This window comes from Acanthopagrus latus, chromosome 17 (assembly GCF_904848185.1).
Source record: "Acanthopagrus latus isolate v.2019 chromosome 17, fAcaLat1.1, whole genome shotgun sequence".
Lineage (NCBI taxonomy): Eukaryota > Metazoa > Chordata > Actinopteri > Spariformes > Sparidae > Acanthopagrus > Acanthopagrus latus.
In genome coordinates, this window is record NC_051055.1 from 16,009,701 (window position 1) to 16,028,153 (window position 18,453).

Consider the following 18,453-nt stretch of genomic DNA (forward strand, 5'->3'; position numbering starts at 1 on the left):
GTGGCAAAGGTAGAAGGAAGGGCCTGGTGATGTGTACCGTATATGTGCATTGTATAGCCTACTGTATGGGCTACTGACATACTGTGTATGACCTACAATAAAGTTTAAAAATGTTCTGTATATAGTTTTTGTTGTTGTTGTTGAAGAAGATTCCTCTTTTTCTCACTAATTTAAATTAGTGGTTAAGGGTCAACAGGTGTCAAAGTCTGTGGCCTGTATCTTTAACATTTTTACATTCAAACATATCACTTCTTCAGATGGCAATATCTGTGCAACAAAAACTGACTTAATAACTTCCACAATTAACTATTTTGCAGGGTTACATTTTCATGTTAGCGTGGTATCGCTACGTTTGTGGGGAAGAGTGAGTTCGTGACCGTCTGTCCGCAAAGAAATTTTCCTCCTAAGAGAATACTGAAATAGAAATAATGATTTACCCCTAGTGGCTCTACAGAGCCGCTCTCAGCCTCTGGTAGCATGGTTCTCGCTTTTTGTGCAACTTCAGGATGAGTCACGGCATGTAAATAGAAAAATAACCTGCTGTTACCGGAGAGACCACTAAAAAGAGCTATATATAATTATTAAAGAGACAGCAGTATGGCTGTTGTACAATGTTAATTAAATGTATGCCAGCTAAAAGGTTAAAATCTTTGGTTATAAAATATCTCAACATCGATGCAATATTCAGCACGGTGCGTCTGTCATAGAGCGCTGTTAGCAACAACCAATCATAAACCCCCTTACTGGGACGTGCAGAGCGTCGGACCAATGGGGTCGCGTGTTTCTGGGGGGCGAATTATGGTGGCGGCAATGTTATGGAGTTTCCGCTACTCCTCTGCTTCCATGCCATCAGGTTAGGAAGCTAGCAAGAGAGCTAAGCTAGCGTCGCGCAAAGGCCTCCAGCAGACCAGCGGGAGAGCTACCAAGATCAAACACTGCTAATCGGAAGGAGACAGATATCCCTTTATGAATCTGCATGAGAACAATTAAAATCCCAGAAATATGGTGGTTCTCAAAATTCGAGACCAGGTAAGCGGTCATTGTGCCAAAAGCGGACCCGATTTTGAGCTACTGTTGTCTGGCTAACGTGAGCTAGCTACCCCGATTTCAACATTCGCCAGCGGAATGTAATTCGAGTTTCTCCAGCAATTCTCCGAAACGGAAGCATCTACTTAATCTTTAAACAGACCGTTTCAGAGCTGGGTGTTGAATCGTTTGTTAACATGTACATGTCGACTTCAGCACTGTTTGTTAAATCTCATTTAGAGTCATGTTTCTGGCTATAATAAGAGCTTCACATTTACATTGAGACACATGCTGAAGCGGTTGTTGAGTTGTAGCCAGCTAATGATACTGTGTTTATCCCCAGCAGTTAGCCAGACCCTGCGAGAAATGCTGATAGCTGCTCACTTGGGAAACGACTAGTTAGCATGTTGTGACTTAACAATACACTTTAGGGCTTTAGCTGTCGCTTCCAAGTGATTCTATGATTCAGTGATAGCCATAAAATCCCTTTAATGTAGTGTGTGTTTGTCTGTTTTTGTGTGTGTTGGGGGGGTGGGGATTATCATAACAATCAAAAGGATCTGTTGATTGTGACGTTACTGTGACAACTGGATGGTTGTGACATCTTTATGTTGTGCTTCCTCAGCTGGTGAGGTTTTATGATAGCTATGTCGTTGACTAACATGTCAACAAATACATAATGATGTAGTTCACCAAACTAATTGTTTAATCATGTCCAAACACCACTGCTTTGTGGTTAAAGTTGGGGTCTGTCAGAGGCCTTTGTGCCCTCTTCAGCTTCTTGATCCACTTCTTGTTTATTAAATAAAGTGTGCTTGTAACAGTGTTACAGTTACTTCCTTGATCACAATCCTCACATATTTTCTGCATTGTGGATCTTGCTAATAATGCAACCTTTTCTAATACCTATTTACTAAGTAGATGTTAACCAGAATGCGTTTATTTGTGCCCTTTTTTTATAGTATAAATCCAGTATTTAACTGCTGTGTAATGGTTATGATAAATGCATGAAGTGATCTGACACTATCAGACGTTTGTCCTCTAACTATATTAAACACTTGCCACCTACTTGTGCAAACCAGAATAGCATTCCCTTATCATTCAAGCAGTGTGCGTTTTGGACAACATGCCTGCTATTCTTGTAACATATGAACGTGCAAGTGTGTTTCATTGTGCGTGTGCTTGAACGATCGTGTACCTGGGCTCATGTGAGCCGGCGGAGTTGCCAAAGAGCTGTCTCCATGGTGATGGTATTAACTAGGCTGGCTCGTGTGAGGAGGGGAGGTGCACACAGTCGAGCAGCCAGAGAAGCATAGAAAATCTCCTGCACCAGTCGTGCAGGACTGGGGAACTGAAAACAACAAGATGCAGATTTGTCCTTCCTTTTCACAGAAATGGTCAAAATGAAACAGTATAGCACAAGTGTCTGTTTGTTCGCCTGAATTTATCCCCAGTTAGTCTAAAGCACGGTTGTGCCCTGCAGATTTTCATGGACATTATAGTAACTGAATGAGGGGATTGTGTAATGTTTTATAAAAGCAGCTGTGCACGTCTTTGTCCCCTTAATGGCAATGGTAGAATTTGTTTTGCTTATTCTAAAGGCTTTTTTGAGCATCACTACTACTGCAAAAATTTGTCATGTGGTTTAAATGTGTGCAAAGGCATAGCTTATCTTATCTGTTGGTTTCCATGTAAGTCAGTAGGAATGTCACCATGTGTACCTTGAATTATCCATAGTAAATTATTCAAACAGATTTTTATTTTATCAACCACAATAGTTCTTACAATGTTGGATTTGCATACAGGACATCATGTACAAATTATTTTGGCAGCTGGAGGGGAAAGCTTTTCTTTTACTTCTTCCTCTTCCCCCTTTTCTTCCTCCGATTTACACAAATGCACATTAGCTAATTAGCTAGCGGGGCAGTCTGTTGGGTTAAATGAGGGATGAAGCCTTAATGAACAAATGCACTCTGCATGCTTCATCATTCTTACCATATGCATGTTCATATGCAAGCGAGATAAATACAATAAAAGGTCATACCAGCAGGTGATTGTAAAACATGCTGACTCTTTTGTAACAGGACCTTTTTGCCTCTTCATCTTAATGCTTTATTTTGGATACATGTGTGCCATTGCCCATTTAAAGGTCATCATTGATCACATGTAATGGAGGTGCTTGACAATTGGTTGGACACACAACATTAAATTTTTGCCCGCATTTCACAGGTATTACTTGTGAAAGTATTATCTTTTGCCCCTGCTTCTTCCTCTTACATTTTATTTTGGATAAATGGGCGCACATTGTCGAATATTCATTTATTTTATACCAGTAATTCGGACGGGGGGGGATATCGATAAATATCCGGGCTGATTATTGGTCTATCCATAGAGCTTGATAATAGCCCCTTTGACACACAAGATTAAAGTTATAACTTTTGGGAAAGTGTTTTATTGTTTTGTTTTTTTAACTGGGTCTTTGCAGCTTTAAGCCTACATTAATTTGTTTGTTTGTTTTAAACATGCCTGAAGTCAGGGAAGAGTTAAGTTTTTGTGGAAGCCAGGAATGTTCCATCTGGGTCTTTCATGGGTAACCAGTTGCAGCCTCTGGAAGGGATCCCCTGCCCTCACTGTTCTCCCCATCCATGCCAGCCTCCTCCCACAGGCAGTGGAAAACTGCCTGATCAAAGACTCTCTGCTGGCGTTATGGTGGATCAGATAGGGGAGTGCAGCACTGTTATAACTGGCCAGCGTGACACGTAAAGCACATTTAATTATACAGTTTCTGCTTACTGGATTTATTTCAACATTGTTTCCACATCAGTATGATAAGTTCATAGAGATGCCACACTGGTGGTTAATAACAAACATTTGAGTAGAGAAAAACTGCCTGCTTGCTGTTTTCTGTCAGACCAGGCTTTCCAACGTGAACAAGAATGTGGTTACGCTACATTGACCCCTTTGTAATTCAAACCTGCCATTTATGGTGTGGCAAAATCATGTTTAACCAACAAGTGAGTGATTTATACTAACTGGTGGTCAATAGCAGGAATATTTGCATAAATTCCAGCTGCAGCCGTATAATAAAGTTATCACTTAAGGTTGTAATGGTGCTGAAGATGTGGGCAGGTACAGGGACTCGATATTTGAGATGGTCTGTCAAGTTTTTTTTAGTCCACTGTGGTGGAACATGTAGTTCTCAGTTCTAGCACACTGTTCAGAGACATTTCAAGTGTTGAGAGTCTGTCTTACAGGAAGTGTTGGCAAAATTTCTGCTACAGTGTTGCAACCAATAACTTCAGCTACCTGCAGCAGAGTAAATATTGTATTGAATATTTAATATGGTTTTAGTTACATATTTTAAAAACACTGTTGGCCTTGGCAGTCAGATTTTTTTTGTTGTTGTGCAAAGTGGAAATAAGAAAAAATATCATGTCATATACACTATATTGCTTGTATGGAAGCACAGCCAAAGTTCACACTTGACAGAAATACTTTCCCTGTGTACACACCCCTAAGGAAGGCGTGGCCAGCTTAACTGCTTTTTAAGAAGTCCAGACAGGAATGTCAGGATCCGTAAGAGTCAGACATCAACAAGAACTTCAACAGTTTTCACCTTTAATGTGGCTTTACTCTGGAAACTTTCATTCTTGCAACCTGTCATGTTGGATATGGGAATCTGTACCAGCTGTGGATGTATTCCTTTTATTCTGCCTCTGTTGAAGACAGTCACAGGAAGCTGGTCATGCTAAATTTTTAAGATCTCTCTGGAGATCTGATGATGGACAGCACATCAGTCATTTGGAATTGGAGCACAACACTGGACATGTATTCATTCAGAGATTGTGGTACATCTCTCTGTGCCATGGGATAGTCATGGCTTTTCTTGCCAGCAGACTGCAAACACAGAGCTAAGCTTAGCACGTGGCATGTCAAACCTGACAGTCTGCCTCCATCATTCATCTGATTTTGGAGTCATCATTTTGTTGAATATACATTTTAATGTCTGTACTGACAGCTTTGCTTCAGTCTGTCCCTTTTTAAACGACTAAACAAGAATATTTAGGGACTTTTTTAGCGGCATGAAGCAATATGATTGTGTAACCTCTGTGCAAATGAGTCGCGTGTGTATTGTAGTGCTTGAGGACGAGGATCATGAAGTCTCTGTAAAGTCTAAGGTCTCAAAGGTCCGCATGATTATTGTTTTCTCAAATTTGGCTCATATTGTTGCTCTTTCAAGTCCAACAAGCAAAGTTTTATGTTGTACGCCATGAAAGTCTGAGACAGTGTTGCGTGTTATCCAGAAAAGCCTTGAAATTCAGTTGTTTTTGACACAGCCTTTCTCTTTTACAGCCTGCTTTGCTGAAAGCTATCTTCAATGTGGACCCAGATGAAGTACGCTCGCTCATATTCAAAAAAGAGGATGTAAACGCGCAGGTAATCCCAACAGACTCTCACTAACCTCTGCATCTGTTTCCTCATATTCTTGCTATATTTTAGAAAACACCCCATCATCATTGAATTTTAAACCCCTGATGTAAGATTGTCCTTGAAAGGCCTCATATAACTCTGTTAAGAGTTGCTGAGTACAAAAAGCACATCGTTTTGTTTTAACAGTTCCCACGACATGATCTGGCTCTGCTTATTTTATTGCATTCCTCAACGTTACTGCTGTGGTGGGGGTGTTTGTTGCAAAATACGGCTAGTTTGTACTTGCTTGTCTTTCACTGGAAGGCTCTTCAAGTTACTGGATTTGCATAAAAACGCACTTTGATGTGTATAGTGATTTCTGTGGCTGTGGATATTTCTCCTTTCTGGCAATGTAGTGTTAGAATAGATAGATAATAAGTGAAGATAAATACAGTTAATTGTGGTTTTAACGTCACAGCATACAGGACCATATTGACCTGAATCAAGAAAATAAGAACACTTTGAGTTATATCTAAATGAAAACTGTTGTGTTTCTGCTAAGTCTTACTAATGTTTTTCTGTTGACTTGTTGCAGGACAATGAGAAGCGAACTCCACTGCATGCTGCTTCCTATCTTGGAGATGCAGAAATTATAGAGCTGCTGATTCTTTCAGGTATGGGTTTCAAAAGGGGACTGAAAGTCAAATAGTTTAGGAAACAGATACTGGTTTAATGCTATACATAAATAATGAGTGTTTCTCAAGCATGCGGAAAGAGTATCTAGGAAATATGTCATCTGTTAATCTGTTCATCACATGAAAGAGCAGAAATTGTGTAACTGGTGTCGCAATTTGTGCATGTTTAAATTTTAATATTGTTAATATATAACACATGGCCAAATTCATTTTACTAGTTTGGGAAGGTGGAACTTCAAGTTCCTCTTGGCGCTTTGTGGTGTCTTCATCACTTTAAGCCTTTGAAAATCACCTTAAAAGACATCACATTTCCTCACAATGGAGCTCCTGACATACTGGTTTCTCTGGTTTCTTATTATTGAAGGGAGCGGCAAACAATCACCAACATTATCCCGTCTGAGAGCTTAATGACATATGTCTAGGGTTGTCCGAAATACCTTTTTTTGCGGGGGGGGGGGGGGGCTTCGTCAACTGTTCAGCTCACACTCGTCACAGCTCTTTGCTCTCTTTTCTCACTCTCTTTATCGGTCCTTGTTTTTTCGGTGAAGCAGTATTACCATGGCAATGGTAGAAGTTTCAAAGCATTTGAGTCAGCCCTACATATTTCAAATGGGACACTCAGATATTATTATGCCTGTTTGGCCAGATGGTGCATCTGCAGCCAATAATGTAAAATACCTCTACATGTACCACATGCACCCTATGCAGTCTGCTCAGTTCTTGTGCTTATGCAGATGGAGATGTTACAAAACTGGACTTGTATTTTTGTAGCAAAATTGCATTTGATGTCACATAACTGTATGACCATACACAACCTGACAGCCAGTGTCCTCTGACTTGTAGGTGCCAGAGTAAATGCCAAAGATAACAAGTGGCTCACTCCTCTGCACCGGGCTGTGGCCTCCTGCAGTGAGGTATGTGAATATTGCTCTGATTCTGGGTAACACACTGTTGAGCACTGTTTTTTAACAAATCTAAACGCTATGCAACTTGAACCTACATGTGACGACTTCTCGCAGGATGCTGTCCAGGTGTTGCTCAAACACTCTGCAGATGTAAACGCCCGAGACAAGAACTGGCAGACGCCGCTTCATATAGCCGCAGCAAACAAGGCAGTTCGCTGCGCCGAAGCCCTCGTCCCACTGCTCAGCAATGTGAATGTGTCAGACAGAGCGGGCCGGACTGCGCTGCACCATGCAGCCTTCAGCGGGCATCTGGAGGTAATATCAAGCCTAAAGTGTTGTTTGGTTCAGCTTTGAGCCACTGACGGAAGTGCTTTTAATATCGTTAGTATTGATTTAGTTTGGCCTTAATGGATAGAAATGGCAGTACTTCTGAATATCAATTACTATTGGAAACAAAACATGTTCTAACTGTAAAGGTCAGTGTTGACCATGTTGCTGTACAGTCTGTCCTGTCCTTTTAAAGGGGTGTAGCCACTTCAACATCGCTTATATTGATGGGTTAAGTGTTATTCTCCTCTCTAGAGAGCCATGTATGCAAAGTTCTTTTCAGCAAACCATCACACCAGGCTTGATGTAGCATGTAATATGATGTAGGTTATACTAACCTGGCTGTTGACGTAAGCTCCTGATCTTCTCCTCTTGCTGAAAGGAAGTGTTTCTGCACGACTCTTAGATGTGTTAACACAGTAGGCATTGCAATACAGAACTACTGAACAATGGCTGTGTTTTTGGCCATTTTAAGAAGTGAAACAATCCCCTTATAGCTTTGCTGGATACATACTACTAGCAGCAGGTAGGCCAGCAATAACCACAACCACATCATGTATTATTATGTATGTGGCTTATAAACACAATGCATGAGTTTGAGCAACATGTTGTCATGTGTCCCTCTTTCTTTTAGCATTGGTTGTTTCTCCCTCAAATCTTAGTTAAAAAAAACAAAAACATTTTGTTCTTTTATTTAGACAAATATTGAAGCTTCTTTTGTATTGGAGTTTTGATAAGGTGATAATAATCAGACTTCTGATCTGGAAGTCAGTTATACAAATCTATACCCTGGGACAGTCACTTAAGTTGGAGAAGCTGCAGCTCATAAAACAATAAAACTGCTGTCCAGTGAACAGTGATGAACAGCTTTTTTAGAAAATTACACATTGACACATTTCTGTCAGACAGTCAAAAACTGCGGACACGTTTAAGGACACTCACTACTTCTCTACTCACGTGCCTGTATGCAAATGATTCATTGCCAGTCATAAACTCTCATACAAATGAGTTATCTTAAAGGTGGACATGTCGAGATGTCTAATGAAATGTTGATGCAAATCAAGTGCATAAAAGCTGTTCAGACATCCAGGGTTAGAATACTCACCTGTTGTCTGTACAAGGGCTCTAATGTGTAGTAGGTACACTGTGTCCTGTTGATTTACCTGTATTGAGTGTATGCAAAATATCCAAAAGTGTTTCAGCCCACATTTGCTAAGCAATTTACAAAAGACTTCGTAGTCTTTTTGAGGCTGATCTGATTCATGAGATTAAATTGATTTGATTTTTTTCTCTGATTCTGCTGTTAGATGGTGAGGCTTCTGCTCTCCAGAGGAGCAAACATCAATGCCTTTGACAAGAGGGACCGGCGTGCAATCCACTGGGCAGCTTACATGGGTAATAAAACAGCCACAGGGATTTTCACATCATATTATTACTTTTCTAAGCAGCTTTACGAGTTCCTCTCATTTTGTGCACAGGAAAAATCTCCATGATGTAGTTAAACATGTATTTTTTTAAAGGCATCAAAATGTTAAAAAGGTTTTAAATGGCAAAAATGAAAACTCATGTTCTAATTCGAATAAAATAGTTGATATGTTGTAAGGATATCCTTCTCATTAAATCATTCTGTGTTTGTCTTCAGGGCACATAGAGGTGGTGAAGCTGCTGGCATCTCATGGAGCCGAGGTGGCCTGCAAAGATAAGAAATCTTACACCCCCCTACATGCTGCAGCCTCCAGTGGAATGATAAGCGTTGTCAAATACCTCCTGGACTTGGGGGTGGATGTAAGTTCCACCCACAAGCTTATTGTCCTCAGACTGCAGACACTGTTAGATCTTATAGAGAGAACAGAAATATTATAAAACATATTATGTCCCAATGCACTTCACATGGTTTAGATAATGACTGGGCAGCTTTTTATGTTATGTGTTAAAAGACTGTTAAGTTTGTCTTGATGGCGTCCTGACTACTTCCTGTTTATCTCGGCGTCTAGATCAATGAGCCCAATGCGTATGGCAACACACCCCTCCACGTGGCCTGCTACAACGGGCAGGATGTCGTGGTGAACGAACTCATTGAGTGCGGAGCTAACGTTAACCAGGTGAACGAGAAGGGCTTCGCACCTCTCCATTTTACCGCCGCGTCACGCCACGGGGCGCTATGTCTGGAGCTACTTGTTTGCAACGGGGCTGACGTAAACATCAAGGTGAGTTTAAAAACAGAATATTTCCTTTCACAGCTTCAAACTGATAAGTTGGAAAAAAGATGACTCATTTTGATCTGGGATCTGAAGATGTTACTTAATAACTGGCACTCCCCTCCCAGATACAGTTATGTCATGAACAGAAAATAATCACACCATTACTGTTAACTGTCTCAACAAAAACTGAGTATTTGTGTTTAAGCAGTCACACCGTGTTGCTTGTGTGTGAATGCAAAGCCTTTGTCTCTGTATTAATGTAATGTCCCTTATTTTCTATAGATGATAGATGTCAGAAATCCAGTTTTATTACTTCTCTTACTATGTTGTGACGCCACAATGTTTTTCTTTTACTCCAGAGTAAAGATGGTAAGACTCCCCTCCACATGACAGCCATCCACGGGAGATTTTCTAGATCTCAAGCAATCATTGAGAATGGTGGGTACCTTGAAAAATTCAGCCTTGCTGACTTTATTTCTCATGCTGGACTGTAAAAGTGCTTCTCAGTGTAACAACGATTAAGTGCTTAGTTTGTTTGTTTTTTTGCCAAAGGTGCTGAGATTGACTGTGAAGACAAGAATGGAAATACACCACTGCACATCGCAGCTCGATATGGACACGAGCTTCTCATCAACACCCTCATCACCAACAGAGCTGACACGGCTAAGTGAGTGAGCCTGCCTGTCCTTTTTCAGCACATCGTGAGGAGCTGCATGTTTCTAAGGCTTTCCAAAGTGGACATGCAATTGAGTTTTCTTCTGGTCCTTAAAAAGTCTAAAATCCAATAAACTGTGTTCGCATCAGGAGCATCACATAAGAATTAAATTAAGTCACTAAGTAATTCCAGCCCAATCTCTTCCTTCATATCCTTTGTATTTTTTTTTGCCTGCATGGACACTTCACTCACATTTCATAATGATCTCAAAACATCTTAATTTATTTTTTGTACAGTTACATATACATGATACCTATTATTTTGTATGAAAATTGTGCTATCATGTCCTAGTTAAGCACCAGTGATACTGAATAAATCAACATGGTTGTGTCTTTTTCAGACGAGGGGTTCATGGTATGTTCCCGCTGCATTTGGCTGCTCTCAGTGGATTCTCTGACTGCTGCCGAAAGCTCCTGTCTTCAGGTGAGCAAGCGCTAACTCAACCAGTTATTGTACAGAATGACACAAGTGTTGTATTTTAATGATTGAGATATAGGTAATATACAGTATATACAACAGTACATCATGTACACTTTGCAGGATTTTGTTAATATTTTTTTCTCTGTTGCAGGATTTGATATTGATACTCCTGACGACTTTGGAAGGACCTGTTTACATGCCGCAGCTGCCGGAGGGTGAGTAGAGGACAACTAAATAATATGTTTAATATTAACTGAGATGCAGATGTGTAACACAGAAAATGTCATTAGATTTATCAGTTCATCATCTTCTAAATCTCCCTAAACCCCACAGAAATCTAGAATGTCTCAATCTTCTCCTCAACACGGGGGCAGACTTTAATAGGAAGGACAGCTTTGGCAGGTTTGTAGCATTTACTGATGGATTTGGATATAGACTTTATTCTCTCCTTGTTTCTTGTTCTAACGTGGACAGGGAACTGAGCTCTGTTTGCTTTTCCAGGACCCCTCTGCACTATGCTGCTGCCAACTGTAACTACCAGTGCCTGTTTGCTCTGGTGGGCTCTGGGGCCAGTGTCAACGACCTAGACGAGCGGGGCTGCACTCCTCTCCACTATGCTGCTGCCTCTGACACAGATGGAAAGTCAGTAATACTTTGAATATTCAGTTGCTTTAAGGGTGTTCTCGTGGCTGTGTGGGAGGTAGCTTGTGTTTGAATGGTTTCATGAATAAAAGCTCAGTTATTGGTTATGCTGACTAATTCAAGACTGAAGAGATGGTGTTGTTTCCTTGACTACAGTCTCTTTGTTGTGTCTGCAGGTGCCTGGAATATTTACTGCGAAATGATGCAAATCCAGGGATCCGGGACAATCAGGGCTACAACGCTGTGCACTACGCCTCGGCGTACGGACATCGCCTCTGTCTGGAGCTGGTGAGAACCAATGGCAGATAACAATTTGCATCTTCTTATTTGTGTATTACTGCATGTAATGATGTTTAATGCATTGCTGGTTCCCCCACTCTCTATTACAGATTGCAAGTGAAACACCTCTAGATGTGGTGAGTTGAATTGAACTTTTTTCTTGTTTCTGTTTGTAGTTTTGAAATGTAGGTAGAGTTGGCCACAAACAAACAGTGTAGGGCACACACACATTGAAAAAAAATGTACAGGTGCTGGAGCAAAAAACAAAGTGAAGCTGATTTTCAATCAAAGCTCGTTGCTGTGACTTAGCGTTGTGTGGTGGTGTGCAATGACACAACTGGGGAGTGACATTGTTTGGTTTGTGAACTCTATCTGGAGAATGCCTAGTCTCTGGCTGCCAGTTTGCATTTTTTCTGTGCTGCTGCTGCTGAAGTTTCCAGGCAGCATGTTGTTTGAGGTACCAAACAACATCATAGAAACTTCAAGCAATTATGAAAACCTCTGAAGGTTTTTTTGGTTATTTGTTTAGGTATATTGCAATATCTTTTTCACTGTGACACCAGCTCTTAAAATAAAACATGAAAACCTTCCACTTGAAGTATTACAGTAGTAGGCACACATTAATCACTCAGATGGTTGTGATCTGCATGACTGAGATGCAATCTGTTCTCAAACTGTGGGGCTCATCTGCCTGACTTTTGCCTTCAGAGTATGCCACAATGCCATCTACATCTAGGTAGGTTCTAACCTGTCTACCCGCTTTGTTCAGTTGATGGAAACCTCAGGGACGGACATCCTGAATGACTCCGATGTCCGAGCCCCTGTGAGCCCTCTGCACCTTGCTGTGAGTAACGTGTATCATGCTTAATCTATTATCCTCATTACGTCTCCAATGCTCAGCATAATTGTGTTAATTATTTTGGATTTCTTTCAGGCATACCATGGTCACCACCATGCCATGGAGGTTCTGGTACAGTCTCTGCTGGATCTGGATGTAAGAAACAGCCAAGGGCGCACACCCCTGGACCTGGCTGCCTTTAAGGGCCACGTAGAGTGTGTGGACGTCCTAATCAACCAGGGAGCCTCCATCCTGGTCAAAGACTTCACTTTGAAGCGAACCCCCATCCATGCTGCAGGTATGGACCTTTGCTGGATTTTATTCAATGGTCTGAGGATTGTGGATTTTTTTTTTTGTTTTTTGTTTTTTTTTAAAAATCATTGTTCGAGTATGCTGAATCCATGTGTCTTCTTTCCCTGCAGCTACTAATGGTCATTCAGAATGTCTGCGTTTGCTGATTGGAAATGCTGATCTACAAAGTGCAGTCGACATTCAAGATGGGAATGGACAGTAAGTGCATTTTGTTTGGGGTTGTGTCTTTTCTCCACGCTCATGTTTTTAAGTACTTGCTGACATTGTATCTGTTTTCTCTTAGAACCCCCCTGATGCTGTCGGTCTTGAGTGGACACACAGATTGTGTGTATTCTTTGCTAAATAAGGGAGCCAGTGTAGAAGCCAAAGATAAATGGGGCAGGACGGCTCTACATAGAGGAGTAAGGAGGTTTTCTTTTTGTTTTTAGATTTTGTGTGGTATTTCCTACCAAAATAAATGTTTAATGTTTCCACTCCACCATTATCATTTTTCACTGTGATTGTTTGTATGTTAGAGGTCTTGCTGAGCAAGGCATAAATACACAAATATGCCTTTTTCTGCCCAATAGCAACTAGTCACCTCATTTGTAACTCTGTATTGTAACCCCCCCTAAACACTAGTCAGCTGCCATTAAATCATTTGAAACGCATCACCATTCAAAACACAGTCAACAGTAATAACACTAACCTCTACTGTTTCCTTGCCACAGGCGGTGACGGGCCACGAGGAATGCGTGGAGGCCTTGCTTCAGCACAGCGCCAACTTCCTGGTGCGAGACTGTAAAGGGCGCACACCAGTCCACCTGGCGGCAGCGTGTGGACACATTGGGGTACTGGGAGGCCTGCTGCATGCTGCCCAATCAGTGGAAACACTCCCTGTCTTAACAGACAACCAAGGCTACACCCCACTGCACTGGGCCTGCTACAATGGTACAGAGATGAGGGCTAAAGACCTCTTTAAAAAAAGATAAACACAGTAATGGAGATGTACATCTGATTGCAGTAATGTATGCACTTAGATACAGGCAAGCTTCCAAGAAAGGAAAAATGAGCACTTGTTTAAGATGGGCATGGACAACTTCATTTTGAATGCTGGTTCTTTATGCACTTCTTTCATGCTATTTCCTTTCGCACCAGGAGCAAAATTTTGACACATGTTGATGAGGACCAATGGTTGTAGAGAGCCATGATTGTGAGCACCTCGAGGTGAAGGCTTACGTGGTAAATGCTTTCTCTCCGCAGGTCACGATACGTGTGTGGAGGTTTTGCTGGAACAAGAGGTTTTTCACAAGGCCGAAGGCAATTCTTTCAGCCCCCTCCACTGTGCTGTGTAAGATCTCAAGCTGTCTGGTTTCGATCAATGCGAGTGGGGACAGAATTGCTAGCAGAGGAAATAATTGTGCTCTTTTTCCTTTTAATTAGGATCCATGACAACGAAGGTGCTGCTGAGATGCTGATAGACACTCTGGGCCCTACCATTGTCAATGCCAAAGACAGTAAAAATCGGTAAACACAAGTCCAACAAAAATTGCAGCCTCATTCGGCCAAAGACTTCATATAACGACTGTTTGATTAAGAAAGTAAGCCTTGTTGCTTCTGTTATTTTTGCAGGACCCCACTACATGCAGCAGCCTTCACCGACCATGTGGAGTGTCTCCAGCTGTTGCTGAGCCACAACTCTCAGGTCAACAGTGTCGATGCCGCAGGGAAAACCCCACTCATGATGGCTGCTGAAAATGGCCAGACCAACGCCGTTGGTACGAACGCTTCACTAAATGTATTACATTGGGACGTAATGAGCACTGTTTTGATTTAAGTCTGGTTTTTTTTCTGCATTTCACCTTCTCATTCTCACTGTTCAGAGCTGCTGGTGAGCAGTGCGAAAGCAGATCTCACTCTGCAGGATGCTGTGAAGAATACTGCTCTTCATCTCGCCTGCAGTAAGGTTGGTATTCACTTATGGTGGCACTGTTCTTACATGCTACAACAGCAAATGTACACTATGTTCATGCAAGTATTAGTTGAAATACTATGTTACACTACTATATTGTTTTTAATATTCACTGTGCTGTTGCTGTTCTCCACAGGGACATGAAACCAGTGCCTTGTTGATATTGGAGAAGATTACAGACAGAAACCTCATAAATGCCACTAACGCCGCCTTACAGACGTATGTATCACTTCTATTACATTAGCGTCTCTTGCTGTGTCTGAGCAATTGAATGGAGTGGTAATGGTGGTGGATTACTGTGGAGATCTTAATTATTAATGTAGAGCTACAATTTGTAAAATATTGACTCGCCTCTGAGCTCATCTTTGTTTTCATCTTTCTTTGAAGGCCTCTACACGTGGCTGCAAGAAACGGTCTAACTGTGGTGGTGCAAGAGCTGCTCGCAAAGGGAGCTAGCGTACTTGCAGTCGATGAAAACGGTAAATTCATTCCATTTTTCTTTTAACTATGAACCAACTGCTCTCTTGTATTTTGGGCTACTTTACAAAGTGCCACCTAAACATGTATCCTAAAAGACAAAGCGGAATCAGAAATGATTGGCTACCGTAAATAAGATATTCCCCTGGAAATGTCTTTTAGGCTGCTTTTATTTTCCAATTTCATATAATTGCCCTCTTGAGAATTTTTAGCCATTTGCAGTATTGCCAGATCTTGTGAGAGACACAAGCAACCAGATTTTTACATTTTAAATTAGATAGTTAATACATGAATAACTGACATTTAAAGTACAGAAGTTGCATATAATACAGTGATCAAGTATATCAAGTCAACATTATTGGGGTAACAGCAATATATTACCTGTAACAGCTACAAAGTTATATAACCCAATACAAAGGATTTCAAGACTATAATAACTCTTATATCAAACATCACATTACCACGAGTGTAAACTTCATGTTAAAGAAGATCTGCATGATATGCATGACAAATAAGGCATTAGACAGTAGAGACGGGAGACATGGGAGTTACCAAAAGACGCAACTACCCTTGAGAAATGAGCCCAAAAAGACAGCTTGCTACCAGCAATATTTAATGAGCAGCTTTCCATTAAAACGAGCCCAAAGTCCCTTACAATAAGCGGACTTGGCAGCCAGTGTTGTGGATGAAGTTTATTTAGGATTCCTGACAGGTAAAGAAGTAAAATCTGGATAGAATTTGATCTGGAATAACTAATTGTAACCGATTTTTCTCATACGAATACCAAGAGATGAGGTTTTGTCTTTTGTGATATAAACTCAAGGACAGCTGGGAAAAAAAAAACTCGATTTCATAAATCACCTTGGGCTTCAGGGATTTTTAGAGGCCTTTATTACAATATTAGACATTTCATGGACGACATGATTTTTCAGAAAATGCTCAGATTCACAGATTAATCACTAAAGAATAGTATTGATAGTTCTACAGGCACATCGCTTGTCCTGTTAATGTAATTACTGTTGAATCATTTAAACTGTGTATGACTTTTATAAAAAATGTAACACTGTTGTTGTTTCAGGTTACACACCCGCCTTGGCTTGCGCCCCCAACAAAGATGTGGCAGACTGCCTAGCCCTAATCCTGGCCACCATGATGCCTGTGTCCCCCTGCACCCCGGCACCTACCCTCCCATTCAGTGCCATTAACCACTACACCACCAGCCCCTCCAAAAGCGTCACGTTCGACAGCCTGCCGGTGTTGCGCGGCGAGCACAGCTCCTACTGCAGCTTCAACAATGTCAGCCATCACGACGGCTTCTACAAGGACGAGGAGCTCAATGACTCGGATTCCGAGACGTACTGATGGACAGGAGGAGGCGATAAATGCATAAACACACACGCACACTGTGTCTTAAAAATCACCCACCGCCAGCTTGGGAGGGCAGAAGAAGACGAAAGCCCCCACAGGAGCCTTAAGAGTCCCCCGCCCCCACCGGAGAGCAAAGAGAAGGGAGGAGGTGCAGCAGGCTGGCACACACTCATCCCGACCTCATCCAGCACCAGGTGTCCTTCAGCTGATACTGGACCTCAGTAACCGCTGCTTTACCAACACTGACTTCTCGAGTGCAACAAACTGCACTTGTTGGGCAGACAGCGACTTTTTGTGCAGCAATAACATGCTGAAGAGGGATGGTAGCACTTCACAGAGAGCTAAACCGACAGGGACCAAAAGACATGGATGCATTTTAACCCAATTTTAGCTGTGTAAATGAGATTGATAATTTTTGGGTTTATTGGTTAAGCAAGTGGGGCAAAGGAGCCAGTTTTCATTTGTGAAATTTCTTGATGAGTTTAAAAAAGGTTGATAATCGCACACTACATTTGTCAGAATGCACTTGTCCTTCAAGTCTGTAGTCATACGGGGGGAAAATCATTTATTTTTTGAGACTGAAAATTTTAATATACCCTTGTTCATGTCTTAAACTCTTTATCCTCTAGAAGAAAAAAAATCTGATTTGCTGACCTGAGTAATTTAAAAAAAAACATTTGATATGTTCACCAGGTTATTTTTAAGTTGATCTACCTTACCTTTGTATATTGACCTGTTCATTGCGGTTTAGTCTTTCAAGAATAAATTATTTGTGTACTTTCGGTTCCTATTTATGTGTTCATTTTGTGCCTTCATTTAGTTACTGAGAAGAGATGGGTTTGTAGAGGCAGCTGTGAAAGTACAGTGATGCGCACTAGGTAAGTAATTTCTAAGAAGCACTGATCCAGTATCGAGGTATCTGAGGCTGAGCTTTGTGACAAGAAACACTGTAAACCAATGACAAGACGGCGTTTGATTTTCTTCTGTTTTAACGATATTTTTGCTCTTATAATAGTCAATGTTTGTTGACGGGTTTTGCTTGCTTTAACTTCAAAAAAAAGAAGCCACTTGTTTCCGCCATGATTCAGAACTCGCTTTTTCTGTCTGTTAAAAAAATCCTTTCAACTGGAAATATGTACAATACATTCGCTAGCTTCATTAGAACGGAAAAGATTATTTTTTTCTTTTCGTTTTTTTTTTTCTTGAAGAGGGATGAAACTAGCATGTATATAGAAATTATGACTGTGAATTCAATGCTCCAATGAGTTCTTTCAGTACTGAGATTGCTGTATATTTTATGAGTAATAAAGAAATGAGTTATTTAATAATCAACGTGAGTCTTTTTATGGAGTATTGTCTTTTGATTCTGTTCAATACATGACATATGAAGCGGTTTTGATCATTGACATTTTGACATGTAACGTTTGTCATTACCTATGACAAGTGACACACCGCCTATTTTTCAAAACAAATGACTTAAGATAGGAGAAGATAATTGTTGAACTCACATTATTGCACATAGCAGATATTGACATTGCATAGTTTAGCACATTGTTTAATTTAGTGTTTAGTAAACAAACAATGATTTTTTTTTTTTTTTTTTTAAAGATAATCTTGCCATGGCATTAGATGGGAACTTGCAACATAAAAAAAGAACATAAAATGGCTCCATATAACTGGCACGTCATAATCCAAGTCTCTGGAAACCCATAGATGCAAAGCTAATTTAAGATATTTACACCTCAGATCTTCACTGTGGCTGATAAGCTGAAAGTGTGGAGAGGATCAAATCAATTTGGGGTTTTGGGACGTTTATTTTTAACATTTTAAAACAAGTCCTCATCTACTTCACTCTTTTAGGAGGATGATGCAACATTATTTTGCTGT

The 18,453-nt window shown here is 40.8% G+C and overlaps 1 protein-coding gene across 1 annotated transcript; it reads left to right on the plus strand.

Annotated features, from left to right (window-relative positions):
- Window positions 1-1,002: 1,002 nt before the first annotated feature.
- Window positions 1,003-17,898, plus strand: ankrd28b (ankyrin repeat domain 28b). Its single transcript, XM_037074708.1, has 28 exons — window positions 1,003-1,029; window positions 5,380-5,463; window positions 6,032-6,110; window positions 6,975-7,045; window positions 7,151-7,351; window positions 8,671-8,758; window positions 9,006-9,148; window positions 9,358-9,570; window positions 9,924-10,002; window positions 10,117-10,231; window positions 10,620-10,702; window positions 10,851-10,914; window positions 11,033-11,101; window positions 11,201-11,341; window positions 11,518-11,629; window positions 11,731-11,757; window positions 12,390-12,464; window positions 12,555-12,756; window positions 12,881-12,968; window positions 13,054-13,171; window positions 13,481-13,700; window positions 14,013-14,100; window positions 14,193-14,276; window positions 14,382-14,527; window positions 14,633-14,715; window positions 14,858-14,940; window positions 15,109-15,200; window positions 16,277-17,898. The coding sequence occupies exons 1-28, from the start codon at window positions 1,003-1,005 to the stop codon at window positions 16,558-16,560; spliced, it is 3,159 nt and encodes a 1,052-aa protein (XP_036930603.1). The 3' UTR covers window positions 16,561-17,898.
- Window positions 17,899-18,453: the final 555 nt, after the last annotated feature.

Bases quoted from the DNA above. Each gene is read 5' to 3' on its own strand.
- ankrd28b (XM_037074708.1), top strand. From the start codon at position 1,003: ATGGTGGTTCTCAAAATTCGAGACCAG. The intron at 11,342-11,517 runs GTCAGTAATACT...TTGTGTCTGCAG, and splicing joins GCCTCTGACACAGATGGAAA to GTGCCTGGAATATTTACTGC. The intron at 15,201-16,276 runs GTAAATTCATTC...TTGTTGTTTCAG, and splicing joins ACTTGCAGTCGATGAAAACG to GTTACACACCCGCCTTGGCT.